This window comes from Pyxicephalus adspersus, chromosome 3, assembly GCF_032062135.1.
Source record: "Pyxicephalus adspersus chromosome 3, UCB_Pads_2.0, whole genome shotgun sequence".
NCBI lineage: Eukaryota > Metazoa > Chordata > Amphibia > Anura > Pyxicephalidae > Pyxicephalus > Pyxicephalus adspersus.
The window spans coordinates 28,795,640-28,809,776 of NC_092860.1; the positions used below are offsets into that span (position 1 = coordinate 28,795,640).

Here is a 14,137-nt window from a genome sequence, read left to right on the forward strand (position 1 = left end):
AAGATGTGCAACTTGTATACAAATGGATACCTTGATTAATGAACATTTTAGTATACATTTACCTAGTACTTATATCAGTAAAATTACACTTTAGCTAATAAGCAAAGAACTGAATGTCAGGGTATTATGTAAAACAAGGGGTTATTTTGTTAGCACTGCTCATTTTTGGCGCACCACATTATAATCATACTAGCCAAAAGAAATATAAATTCCTGAACTACGTGACCTCTTTGTCACAATGTGTCCAAGAAGTTCAGGAAACATAATACAGAATGGAAATTGGCATATCTCACAGCTTAGTGTGTTGTGGGACATGCAATACCCATCCCATTAGGTTAAAGTAATACGTTATTGCACAACAAAATGTGATGCTGCGAACATTGCCTAAAATAGCATAACTCCATCATACAGCTGCTCCAAGCTGACAACGCAAACACACAACATTTCACAGCATGAGACTTTAGATGCAATAGGACATGCTGTGGAGATGATTTCCACATGTTTTATGCATTGAAAGTGACAGTGATCACTATTGTATTATGTTCTACAATGTACTGTTAGGTTCTATTGATGTGTGAATTTAAAGCAACTAAGATTATAAATTGTTTCAAGCCAAAATGCTGTATGCTGTATGTTTACTAAAGGCCAGTTACTACTGTGAGGATGGTTGCAGTGTACGCTACTAAACCTAATGTGTTCAGCAAACTGAACCAGCAATGTCTAATCACTTGATTGCCTGTGTGCACACCATTCCATTCATTGCAACTACAAACACTCATAACAATTTGACTAGTGTACTGTAGCACTGAACATATTTTTTGTTTTCCTATTGTAGCAAGCCAAAAATTATTAGTCTGAGATTAATGTTAAGTAAAAACTCAAAGTCTCTGCTCAATTTACAGGATTTTTATGCATCAATGTCTATGACAATACAACTATTTTTTCAATTCTGACAAAAAACTAGACTATTATTATTATTATTATGCAGTATTTATATAGTGCTGACATATTACGCAGCGTTTTACAAAGTCCATAGCCATGTCTCAAATTGTCCCTCAAAGGGGCTCACAGTAACTCTACCATAGTCAAACATCATTACCACAGACTAAAGTCAATGTTTCTGAAGGAAAGCCAATTAACTGAACTGCATGTTTTTGGGATAAGGGAGGAAAATGGAGTGCCCAGAGGAAACTAGAAGTACTAGTATAAAAGATATACTTTATTTTTTATCAAACAAATACAAAGAATACATGAAAACAATACATTGTATGTTAGCTATAAAGTAGGTTGGATAGATCACACCTGTGACCTGGCTCATGTTCTGTGTATTTTTTTTTACCAGATATCCTATTACTTTAAGGTGTCACTAGTTTTGCTACTAAGAAAGGTCAGCTGTGATGGAGATATTATGACCATCACAATGACACCACTGCTATAGTTTGGCCAAATCGAAGCACTAGTTCATTGCTGGAAGTTTATCCCAGGTTTATTTTGGTGATAGCACTTATTTTGGCTTAATTACTACTGAAGCAGGGTAAGTATAGAGGTTAACAAATAAAAAGACTCTGTATTCCTAAAGTGACATAGAGCTGACCTCTTGAGCTTGGGGACTGGTAGGTTTGGTTTTAAGGCTTTATTGGTCTCAGGGGAAAATTGAGCATGTGTACAGCAGTTCCCTGATCTTGTTTAGCAATGGCAGATTGCTAAATTACTGACCCAGGACAACTGTTGCAATCTTATATGGAGAAGGACACAGCAGGGTGCCTCCCGTAAACATAATCTGATCAAACCTTGTTTTAGGTTAGGAATACTATACTGTGGTACAAACCCTTTTCTTGCATGTTGGCTAAGTTGGTGCAAGGCAAACCTGTGGTCATCATTCATTTGACAAATAAAAATGCACATTTTTGCAAGCACAGCAGCATAATCATTCATACAATGTAACATTCACAAAGCATATTACAGATTCAATTCTAAAACAATGCTTAGTAGGTGAAAATGTAACTTACAGGTGTGTCAAAGACAGATGCCGAAAAAATTTTCTGTTTAAAGTTGTCAACTTATTTCTGGAAAAATCTCTGCAAGAAAAATTAATATTTCTGTTTAAAAATCCTGATAACTTTAAATAATGTTGGTGGCTTAATGTCAGAAATGCATCATTTTCAAAGAATAATGCTAGCAAAATTGTTATGCTAGGAGAAACTTTATAATGCAACCATTGCTTTATCACTAGTAGAGATGCAGCTTTAAAAAAGTTGATGGGTAGAAATGAGGTAACATCAACAATTTTATGAAATTAAATAAAAATGGCAAAATCTCCTAGCATAGCAATAAAACTGGCCTTATTTTATCCAAAACGCTCTGCCTATATTTATAGAGGAAGACAGGGATCAAACCAACCCAAACCTTAAAAATGCTCAATAACTAAAAGCCGCATGTTGTATTTCTTTAAAAAAAACATTCTTACGTGCTAAGTCCTGAACAAGAAATATCAGCATGGAAAGAAAAAAGACAGATAATGTAACAATTTTGTCCCCAATCAGTATAATCATACAATAGAATTACAACTTTGCAATAGTTAAGGCAAGTTGTGCTTTTTTTACTCTTTTTTTCAGGCAGTTGTTTGCAGCATTGTTTGCAAGTTTTTTTTCATATGCAGCATCCATGGGTGGTTTCCCATCCCAGTCACCACCATAGACTTAAATTGGAACTGTCTGTCACTGCTTTTGCAAGCAGTGGTAAAAAATTACCATTGCTTGGACAATCATTTGCCTGTTACTGGTCTCAGGTCCTAGCGGTTGCAAATAGACAATCAAGAGCAGGAAACCCTGCAATTTTTCACCTGCTAGTGTGAGCATGCCCTTGATCTATAAGAATGTTCCTAAAATATCTCTTGTTGTTGTTTTATAATCAAGCACATTTCTTAGGTTGTTATGTGTACAATACCTGTACCATGTATACCAGAAACATTAATAATAGTCTAATTATATAGCACATGCTCAGCAGCATTTGACATTTGACACGTTTTCTACTTTTAGATAATTATTAATGTGGACTATGCTAAACCAACAATGGGCACTAAAACTACTAAAAAGAGAATGCTATGTACTGTATATCCAGAGAACTTTTCTAGGGTTTCAGTGTAATTAAATCTTCAAGGTTATGTATCACATCTTTTGTAACGTGAAGTAAAAGCCCAAACAGCTTGTCTTTATATGATTCAGAGGTGTAGTAACACTTTCAAGGAATGCCTATATTTTGCACTTCATCTGCTATATTGGCACATCATTTGCTCAAGTACGAAATTGATTACTCACATGTAGGTAAGTTTGAGGTTCTTGAGGAATGCCTGGCGAGACACAAACTTCAGGCTTGAGTCTACCACAGTTCTAAAAAAAAAAACAGTCAGTGTTTAGCAAAGTCCCGAAGTAACACAATATTCTTCCAAGGTTTAACAGTCTTAGGACAGCCATTAGATCCACAACTGTGTCCACATGTCCACCGTATCGCACCTGATTACTAAAGTGTTGCAGTGAAAGGCTAGAGCAATAGCCTGTGTAAGAGACAGACTAAGAATTGGAACAAAAAATGTAATAGCCAGGAGGCTTAAAATTGGTGTTGTGCACATTTACCAATTTCATAATTAGTAAAAATACATATGAAACACAAGTACCACACTCCCTATTATTTCATATATATTGTGAGTAGCAAGGCCTTTCTATTTGGATTTATTTTTTAAAGATACATTTTAGGCTGTCAACTACTGATTTGAATATTGAAAAACTAATTGCTGATTACATTATTTTTATTATCAGCAACATATTTATACTTCTTGGCCCTTTAGGTTAACTGGCTTGTGCTGAACTATCATTGTGCTACACACTTAGTATCACGCTAACAAGATCAGTAGTCACAGATGATGCTGGCAATGAAAGAGACAGTTTGCCCAGTACACCTAAAATTGACAACTAGAAAGTTGGAGAAAGATTTTGCTTCTCCTTTCCTGCCAGCACTTTCCTTCTCTATTCACATGTGATAGTCATATAGATGCAGTGGTGACAATGCCACTCACCGCATGTGTTGGGCTTCATTGGTCAACACAGTCCCAATGAATGGATTTTAAAGGACTGTGTTACATGTGCATCGATCTGTTCAGTAAAAGTAACAGTAATGGTGGATGCCTGAACAGAGCTGCAATTTGTGTTGTTGTCAAAGATTTACACCATATGATTAAATCGTGTTCATTGTTAGAAGTCTCAGTATTTTAAAATTTGTTCAAACATATCACATTTGCTAAACAACTAAATCTGTATGTAAATGAAAAAATATAAATTAGGATATATTAGTAAAAAATAAGGAATATACAAGTTCATATATCATAAAAGCATTAACATATCTTTTAATAAAGTCAAATATTAGTTTAGGTTGTAGTGACTAAATAGTAACTATACACAGCTCTCACAACCAGGAATCAAGGGTGCAGGTGTACGGTAGAATGGAACGATTAGTCTCCATTATGTCCTGCTTGAATATGCTTATCCCATGGAATTCCAATGATCCTAGTGGACAGTAAATCTAAAAAGTTCACAAAGTTCTGTCCCTGTGGCTTTTCCAAGAATGTCTGATAAACAGTTGATGCTATTCAATACTAACTAGATCTACCTTGACAGGGTATAAAATGTTAAAAGTAGAGACCACATGTCTAAAAAAATTGGTTAAATTAGGTAAATTTTTCTTGTTCCTCAGAGGATTTATGGACATTTAACATCATTTTTTTTGTTTTGCCCTAATCTCCAGTTTAACAACCGCAACACACTACATATGGTAGAACTTGATACTTTATAATAATATTATAAAATAGACTTACAGATTTCTTAGCTCTGTGTAAATCTTAACATCATCTTCATTGATTGATGCAAAATAACGTTGGTACGTAATATAGCTAAAGGGAAAGAAATGAGTATAAAAATTAAAAGGAATACCACATTAACTGTGAAAGCATGATTATTTTACAACACTTGATGAAAACAGCTTTAAAAAGCAATCACAAATTTAAAACAGAAAAACAGTAAAAATGATGATGCGGAGGAATGAGAGGCAAACATCAGAATAAATTATAGATATAGAAAATTTATAATGTAACTAGGAAACACAACATTTTAAAATGCATGTGCAATACAGTTAAAAAGCTAATATAAAATCCAAAAAATAAAGGTTTCATTTTTTGTAGAAGATGGAGAGTTAAACCTTGATAATTTGGTATATCTTTTGGGGACTCTATTGGTGAGAGCTTCTCACCTGAACTTCTGGTTTTCACATACACAAAATGTCTGTATTAAGTGCAAATTCTTTGTGGCACTCTGGCCATGAAGAAGAAAATTTGATCAATTTATACTTAAAAAATCATAACATTTAACGTTTAGGTAACCAGATCTTTTACTTTCTTGAAACATACACTATCATTGGAACAATAATGCAGAATGGACCTAGATCACATGTATTCACTGGCCCTTTGACAATTTGCAAATCAAAAAAAATATGTATTCAGGGTGTAAAAATGTCATCTTCAATTTTCGCTTCCTTTCTCCTCTACAAAACCAGGTTTGGGATTCTGCCAGTAGATCCGCAGCAGTTTAGGTTTTGCTTTTCTTATGAGCTGTGCTTAAGTATAGTGTATTCTTATTTACTACATATTTTGGGTTATTTTAAATATTATATAATGTACAATATATTTTTGAATATGTATTTCCTTTATTAAACCATTACATAAATATTTACTACATGAATTGAATTTCATACCAACTATTTGCTAAATCTGTAAAGCAGTGCTGAAAATGGAAGCGGGACATCACTGACAGACAATCCAGTGTACTACAGGCAAATGAGCTGACAAAAAGGAACATGCTGCCCGATCGTTTATTTAATGAGCTAATGTTGGTTAACCCAAATACCAGGTTTGTTCAGTTCTATTAGACGCAAACTAAACGTAGGAAATTATAAACAGACTCAATTTGAAAGACAGCACTACTGTGTTGTCTGTGGGTATTGAGCAAACAAGGCTGATGACAAAATATATATTTATTCCAAACTGTGCATAGAAGTACTGTCAGAACATTAAACACATTGATAACCCTAAAATGATCTATTATACAAGTACATCTGTATATCTGAAACAAACACCTTGATAAGACTATACAATGCTATTCATTTTATGTATGAACAACACAGTGTATGAATATATGAATGATATTGGCAGCAAAAGAAATTAAATCGGAGAACAAAGAAAGGCATTAAACCAAAAGTTTTAGAGCTAAAGAAAAATTGAAAAATAGGGAGCCTATTTACAATAGTGTAAGGAAAGGTAAAGTGAGCCTGCTTGATCTTCAGTTTCTACACATATTTGAAAGTTTGCAGTCAAAACAAGCCTTTGTGGCTCCACATTCCACTTCAGATGCTCAGACTTTCTTGTCTTTCTTGTCTACCAGTGTTAGTCTGGCATTGGAAAGCTAAGAAATATCCTGGTTGTACTTAAAGAACTTTTTTCGACCAGATTTGACTGCACCGTTGAATGGCAGGACTTGTAGTAAATTCCCCTATTTTGCAACTGAAGGATGAAAAATCTATAAAGTCATAGAAATGTGCCTGTATTTATAGTTAACATTAAAAATAAGTACATGGAAGGTAGATATCTATTTATAGAATAACATAGAGGAAGGGCAAGTGGACGTATCATTTATTATTTTAAAGGAGTTTGTAAACTCTGGGATTTGAAAATCTACTGGAGTTTAAAAGAAAATCTGAAAATAACAACTGCTTAGGTCAAAACTTTGCTCTGTGGTTCTTTGACATTAAATTAAAAATCTATCAAAGGGAAACATGAATGCACAAAGTTTTTGGATCTGGATAGAATACGATAGGAGTCCACTGACCATTGCTTTTAGGTTCAGTTAGGAAAATTCAGCAGTTGCCTTTAAAGAAAGAACCATGTTTCACCACATGTTTACTCACCTATACAAAAAGCATGTAATGTTATACTGAGTCTAAACATATTTTGTATATATATATATATATATATATATATATATATATTTAGTCGTGGTAACTTTAAGTGATCCTGAATACCCACCCAGGCTTACATGTGCACCTCTACTTTAACCTATTCCCTTTCAATTAGAATCTGGTGATCTTGGGAACCCTGTTGATGGTAATGCATGAGAACGATTCCTAATCACACCCAATATATATTGTATAATCACACCCTGTATATATTGTTCCTTTCTCAAACAAACAGAAATCTCGTTGTATCATTACAAGGAAGTTTTTCAATGGCCTTCATTTTTTTTTAAAGATTTCCTTGAATCTGACTTGTGATATATCAATCAAAAATGAGAAACATTACAAAGTTTAGACAAGGAGACTTTTTCTTACAGGTATGGAGCTTTCTGAATTCAGACTGCAGGAGAACAAATAGAACTAAGATTGAGGTAAAATAAATAGATTTTCTGTCTTATGCACAGCTGCAGTGCTCCCTGAAGTGCATTACCAGTTCTTTGATTGATTTGCCATGTTGCCTGGAATTGCACTTTAGACCTCTAAATGCACCATTTTTTGCAAATGAGGCAATCTGTGTATAATGTCCCTTTAAATATACCCGATACATTCAATGCATAATTTGCATTGATATACAACATATTTAACATAACAAGGGTGAAAAGAGATCAATAATTTCAACATTCTAAAGCTAAAAACCATAGTACATTGAGGTATTGCAGGTGTATCATGAACTGTCCTGTCTATGCCTGTATATAATGGTATGAGAAATTCTGGCTTCCATGTACTATATGACAGTTCTATCATTCTCACTAGGTCACAAACATCTGCAGCACAGGAAATAGACAATGGAGCTGTCTACTTACAATTTATGGGTTATCAATGATAAAAAGCATATACTGTAAGTATACTGCTTGGTAATGCTACATAGAATGAATACCATACTGCTGAGGAAAATAGGAAAATTACTTTTTTGCTTATATAAAATCAGATTCAATTTGTCAAAATCACTGTATGTGTATAAAGAAAATATACACAACCAGTTAAAATTCAAAAGGTCAAACTCCTGTTAGATCCAGGACCCCCCAAAAACTTTTTTTATTATTGTTATAATGTTATAAAGTTTAAACTTTTGTTTTGTTGTTATAATTACAACAACTATGTTGTTTGAAAAAAAACATAATTGTTTATATGGTACAAAAAATAAAAAAAATATTATTCTTGAATATGAGTCAACTCTAAACCCCCCAATACCTTTGAGCCGAACAGCTGGCACTACGTATAATACCTCCTTGTATCTTAATTGACCCCCACTGTATATTCCACAATTGAAGCCCATAGTGTTTAAATAGTAAGCAGTTTAGCAAATGCTGGAAGGTAAAATCAAATTAATAATTGATGATGATTGAAGCACTGGTAATTTTGTATGTACAAGAGAAATGTTGACTTATTCAAAGCTGTATTTAGAAAATATGCCAAGAACACGTAGTGGCATTTAAGTACAAGTTCCTCCTTTTTTATTACCCATTATGTTACATGATTTGTATTGGGAATATTAAACTTAACGATATTTCTTTAAACAGTACGATATCTATATTATGGATAGGTCCTCCCTTCCTCCTGTGTCACTGTCAGTATCTGTTTGTCATTTGCAACCCCTATATATTATACAGCGCTGAGTAATATGTTGGCACTGTATAAATCCTGTTTATTAATATTAATATTATTAATAAAATTAAAAATAATAACTACTATTAAAATAGTAAGTCCACCAACTGCAGTAAATAAAAAGATGGTTTAATACTGGTATAATTGCAAATAGTTTTAGCCACCATATGGCTGGCTAACCCATTACTACCTACAAGTTTTAGCAATGGATTTACAAGAAATCCAAGAAAACACTTTAAAATGTCTATGAATTGTTTTTGGATGCCTCTGCCTCTATTTCTGGATCCTAAACTGTCGATGTATGACAGTCTTCTGGAAACAGGAATCTGCTTATATTTCCCAAGGTTTCTACAAATTACATTTTCTCCTGCTACAATACTCAGTACCAGGCAACCAACCGGGAAACAGTAACATTATCCAGAGAACACCATAAATGTTCCAAAGTCAGAAGAATCACTGAGTTTACCTTAAGCTTAATTCTCTGTAACCCGCTGCAGTAAGATTTCTGAAAAACTAGGATGGTTGGGTCTCTTTTCTGAACCTGTGTGGTGTTACATTCTTTCAATGTTCTTCATGTTTGTATCACTAGTCTTTAAGGCAGGCTGGGTGGAACATTGGTGACTAGGAAAGCACCAACACTTTCAGGTATTCTGTATAATCAGGTAAATACTAATAATATATATATATACTAATATATATATAATTTTTTTAAAATTGTGTTTTTTTTTTTTGTGTTTTAAATGCACAATGCAAGGTTGGCTTTATGTTTTACATGTTATACAATGGCAGAAGAGTTTGGATAAAACATTAATATATATATATATATATATATATATATATATATATATATATATATTACCAGTTTTACAAAATCATGTGAGTTTTATAAAGCAGTATAAATATAGGAAATGAATATTAGTTCATTAATTTCACGTAAATGTTGGTAAAAGAAAATCAATCAGCAAGCTCAAACTAGGAAAAACATTCTTTTTTCAATAATTTGCAAACAGGTACATTGGTCTCTTTCATTTGACCCTGCAGCTGGTATACATTTTGCATTATAATATATGTTATAATGATTCTTTTTTAAACTTAAATAAATGTTAGTGATTTTTTTTAATTTTTGTCAGTTTATCGATACCAGAAACTAGAGTGATTCCATACTGTTCGTCATTGTCAGTACTTGTGTGAACAAGTCAAGTTTTACTGATAAAAGTCTAAATACAATCCACAGTTTGTACATGTCAGGGTTAGGTGCTTAGAATGCCTGTTTACTATTTACATTTATTTACTTCCTCAAATTCATTGTTCTGCAGCTTGGATCCTTTGACCTGCAATTGCCCCATAATTACATATCGTTTACATTATATTTCACTGTTAAATTTAATATTTTCTCTGCAGTGCCTTTAGGTATTTATATTTTACTGTACATGATCTGGGCATAGGGTCACTTTAAGTCAGGAATACAAAGGTTTGAAGTGACCAGAAGACTCTCTCAAAAGAGGGTTTATTCTTAAGACTGTGGTCCCCCTTAAAGCATACACTGCATTGCTCAAAATGTTGGTTATCTCTATTATTTTACTAGACATTTAATAGACCACTGCAATAATTGTCAGATAATGCAAGCAATTATCTAATTTACTTTATGTTAATAAAATTCAAGCAGATGAAAACCTGTGCAAGATCTTACAAGAGTTCAGACAGAATGGATACATTTGTTTGTGTAAAATCCGCTGTAGTTCATTTAATGTACACCACTGTACAAACTGAGGCTGCTTGAAAATACTAGATTATCTCACTTTTTGATTTTTATAAACTGATTTTTTTGCTGTCAATAAACAGCCCATCAATTTACTACTTAGCTCTGGCATTATAATAGCTCCTGCGTAATTTACATATACACATGTTCAGTATTAACAGTAAGTGCAACAATACCTCTTTTATAAGTATTTTTATAAAATAAGATTTTTTATACTTTTTTTTTTATAAAGTTAGAGGCAATGTAAAAATATTTAATAATTTTACTTATGTTTCTAAAGCTAATAAATCAGCAGTGGAAACTGTCAAGTCATGATACCTATTTTTAAATCTTTGATTATTTTACTGTATATATTGCAGTGTTTAACCCAGAATATTTTTTAAGCTGGGTGGTAAGAAATTGTAGGCGGGTGGCAGGGTGGGTATTGTGACCCAACTCTTCAGTAACCAGCCAAAAACAGCCGGGTGGTCACCGAAAAGTGCCGGGTGGTCCGCCCAGCTAAAAGGGGCTGGGGAGAACACTGTATTGGAGCAAAAATAATAATTTTTCTTATCAGTGGAAAGTGGTCAAAATATTCTTTTTTAGGTGAAAGATTTGGCTTAACTGACAAATTTGGACTTCCTTTCTAGGCTAGATCCTAGGCTAACCTTTCATGGCCAGATCCTCTCTATGATTTGACACTAAATTTTAGTTTTAGCCTCACTCAGCAATTGGATATCCATAATCTGTAACTGTCACTTGTACGCATTATTGCAACGTGGGAAACAAACACTGACAGTAAAATAAACTCTTATGAAATGTAGAGCCATTATTAATGTATGATTTAGCGAAACAGTGAGATAATTTTTTCTGCATTTGAGTAAAAAAACAAAACAAAAAAAACAAAGAAAAGAATGAAAGAAAAACATCATATAGGAGTTACTTGATATGGAATTGCCATTGCAAGGGATTAGATGGCTGGCAAAAAACACTGACTAAACTGTTTTCATCTTTGCTGATACAGCAAAGACTAGCTGGAAACATTTACACAGTGGAGGTTATGGGGTCACAACCAACACAGAGGAGGGTTGGCCAGGCTTGTACATAAACAGTAATCCTGTGTATTGCAGATAACCCTGCATGTCGACATATTTTAGGCTTTCACTGCCCAAACTATATTCTTTGGCAGCCTTTGTTTAGTCCAGTATGTAAAGGAAGACAACCAAGCAAATGACAAAATCTAAGCACTTATTTGGTGCTAAAACGATAACCATAAATATATTATAATATTGTCATAACATTATAAATCATAGTGAACAGATGGTCAACATGATCCTTATAACACTATAATCTGTAATATTTTGTAAAAAAAAAAAAAAAAGGAAATTTTAAAATTTTTCTAGATTTATATATAATCTAACGCTTTAATAGTAAATAAAGTGAAAATGTATCCTCATTATCCTTGCAAAACAGGATCTCTAGCTAAAAGACAGTCACATTTTTCACTGATCTAGATTAGCATTTTTACAAGCTGATGTTACTTGTCCATCATCAAAAGAATAAAGTCCTCCATATGTTCAGTGGATATGGATTCCCTGAATAAATTGCCATATCATATGTTGATTAAAACATACTAAATGTGGAATGGTTTTGACCTTTAGGACAGTACATCCATTAGACTTTTCCAGTAAAACAGAACTATGAAGAACAAAAGAAAATGTTTTACAATGGTCTGTTTATTATATTCAACTTAAAAAATGTATAATCCATTGTGTGTTAAAAAAGAAAACGAAATACTAAAATAGAGAGTAAAAGTAAAATGTGTATTGAATCTGTAGACTTCATCCAGGAATGTACTATTTCATTGACTTTCCAACAAACTAAATAGAGCATTGTCATTATGATTTGCAGACAGATGTATTAAGTACTACCACAGGATAAGAATGTTTGTCAAGTAACTAATTTGTGGCTACAGAGATTTTTTCTTTTCTTGTATGTATGCCACTTAACTCTAACAACCTCACAATAATACTTCTCATCATAGGGGGGATTTTAAACAATGAAGACACCATTACTCATTGGTTAAACACCTAACAGCCCCACCTGCTATTCATGTGTGCTCAGCTATGGCACAAGTTTAGAATGCACTGAACATTTACTCCTTGCTAGCTCCCCTCTCCTTTGTACAGAAAGTACAATAATAATAATAATGATCTTGGAGCTGATTACTTAAGTATTTCATGCTGTAATGATGACTTCAAACATGTAACCTTCATAAAATACATTTAAATAAAATAACATTATTCACTAGACTAATAAAGTGTAAAAGGGGACTCACAAAAACATTTTGCCCATTTACAATATATTATGTGGTATAGCTATAAACAATCTGTGTGAAAGGTAAAAGTTTGAACAGAACAAGTATTTTGTTGATCAAATAACTATACAATATGTGTATAAATATACCTATATATATGTACAAAGTTAATAATACAATAATAGTTAAAAAGAATACATACATTATACTGTGCTTGAATAAATAAACACTAATATTAAGTTATGACAAGATACTGTTAACCACTTATTTTATAATGTTACATCTGTTTCACACCCTAAAAGAAGTGGAGGGACTTTTCCTTAATGCTTGCCTTACACCTAGCATATATGTGAATCTGGTGCATGTCTTTGCTGAGTGTATTCTTGTATGATCACCGTGGGTAGCTAGAAATAATTTGGAGTGGAAATGGAAGGACAGACCGAATAAGGACATAGTGACTCGCTTACCTAAATACAGATAAAACACGTTAATGCTACTACAGTAGCATCACATATACCAAAAGGCTGCAGTACAAGTACACTTTATAGAGATTTGTTAAAATGTTGTACAAGACATATCCTGACATGATCACAGTGGGTACCTAGAAGGAGCTGGGAGACAAGGGGGAAGGACAAGCTTAATAAGGACCTGGTGACTCCCTTCCCTATATACGTATGAAACGCCATACTGCTAGTGCCACACTGCTACCCAGCCAGCAATACACATATCAGGCTGGAAGCTGTATTTTATGTTAGACTATTTAGTAAACATATTTTAGCATGATCACAGTGGGTAGCTAGGAGTTTGGAAAATAAAGGGAAAGACACTTAAAAAAGGACTTGTTGACGTTCTTTACTAGCTGGGAATAAAATACCACACAGCTAGTACCATCAACCTAGCCAGTTGCATTGCACATAACCAGGAGCTGCAACACAGGTACACTTTACATGGACTTGTTCAACCATTTAATAAACATATCCTGGCAGAATCATAGTGGGTACCTAAATTAAACTGGAAAGGGAAAGAAAAACCCTATAGGGTCTTGATGACTCTTTTTCCTAGATACAAAAAAAAACACATTGCTACTACCATCCATCTAGCCAAAAGCATACCTACATATATATAGTAGCTGCATTACAGGTACACCGTAGACTTATTTTAATAGGGAAGGACAGACATAAAAAGGAATTGAAGTGATTCTTAGCCCTAGACACAAATATGTTGCCACAATGCTACTACCATCCACCTAGCTAGCAGCACAACAAACATCCAGCAGCTTCTGTACAGGTACAGATGACCATGCTGGGTACCTAAAGAACACTATACACTTCAGTACAGGTACAGCTGACCATGCTGGGTACCTA

At 33.5% G+C, this 14,137-nt stretch overlaps 1 protein-coding gene across 3 annotated transcripts in view; it reads right to left on the reverse strand.

Annotated features, from left to right (window-relative positions):
- NTRK2 (neurotrophic receptor tyrosine kinase 2) overlaps positions 1-14,137 on the reverse strand; it is a 143,744-nt gene that overhangs the window by 125,638 nt on the left and 3,969 nt on the right. For all 3 annotated transcript variants that reach the window (XM_072404084.1, XM_072404083.1, XM_072404085.1), the window contains exons 3-5: positions 4,868-4,942; positions 3,318-3,389; positions 2,010-2,078 (exon numbers count right to left, since the gene is read on the reverse strand). In XM_072404084.1, the coding sequence (XP_072260185.1) occupies positions 2,010-2,078; positions 3,318-3,389; positions 4,868-4,942 (216 nt within the window). The remainder of the gene's footprint in view (positions 1-2,009; positions 2,079-3,317; positions 3,390-4,867; positions 4,943-14,137) is intronic.